At 62.3% G+C, this 869-nt stretch overlaps 1 protein-coding gene across 1 annotated transcript in view; it reads left to right on the forward strand.

Moving 5' to 3' along the window:
- The window catches only part of LOC102495845 (vegetative cell wall protein gp1-like), a 24555-nt gene that overhangs the window by 2969 nt on the left and 20717 nt on the right, over positions 1-869 (forward strand). The window contains exons 3-4 of the mRNA XM_006165289.1: positions 420-546; positions 793-861. Of these exons, the coding sequence (XP_006165351.1) occupies positions 420-546; positions 793-861 (196 nt within the window). The remainder of the gene's footprint in view (positions 1-419; positions 547-792; positions 862-869) is intronic.

Genomic DNA, 869 nt, shown 5'->3' on the forward strand with positions numbered 1-869 from the left:
CTCCCCTTGGGATCCGCCCCCAGCGCTAGTGGGACCTTCTCCCCACCTGCCCAGGACCTTGCGACAGCCCCCAGTGGCAGCTCAGCCCCAGGCAAGGTCACCAGCACCCTGCCTGCACCAAGCTCCTCCCACCAGCCCCACCCTGTGATGCTTCCCCTTGGCCCTGGGCCCAGCCCCCAGCCTATACTAGTGCGCCCCCATAACCAGCAGCATGGAGCCCCCAAAGTTAATCACTCTCAGCAGATTGGAAACCCTGCGGCCCCAGCTCCAGACCTAACTGGAACGTCTACCCCAGGCCAGCCAGCCTTGTGCTCCACAGTACACCCAGCATTAGGGACTCCTTTATCCCTAAATGCCACATTGGGCAACCAGGCTAGCTCGCAGCCAGCCTTTGCTGCCCACCCCCACCACCTGTCCAGATTCCCAGCCCATCCACTGCCTCTGACTTTGTGGGAACCCCTGCCACGCCCAGCCCTGCCACCAACACTCAGTCCAGCCCGCGTCCGGGCACTCAGCTGCTGGCAGCAGAGGCCCAGCTCCATCCATGTCAGTGGGTTCAGGGGGGAAAAGGTGCTGGAAGAACCGGCAGGCTGTGGAGGATCTGTTCTCCAGCTTCGGGGGTCTCCACATTGCACCAAAAGACAGCAGGACCCCAAGCACCACAGTCCACAATGGGGGTTGTGTGGGCCAGAACCCCTAACCAGAGGACCCCATGGCGATCGTGCACCCTGGTAGCTCTAGAGCCAACTCTACCTGGGAGCACTGCTGTCCCTCCCTTTCCTCACCGCCCAGTGAAAAAGCCCACGCTGAACCCCTTCATTTTGAGTGGGGGGCCCAGCCCCATTGCCAGCAAGGCTGCCTGTAGGTGT

This window comes from Tupaia chinensis, unplaced genomic scaffold (genome assembly GCF_000334495.1).
Source record: "Tupaia chinensis unplaced genomic scaffold, TupChi_1.0 Scaffold143875_1, whole genome shotgun sequence".
Classification (NCBI taxonomy): domain Eukaryota; kingdom Metazoa; phylum Chordata; class Mammalia; order Scandentia; family Tupaiidae; genus Tupaia; species Tupaia belangeri.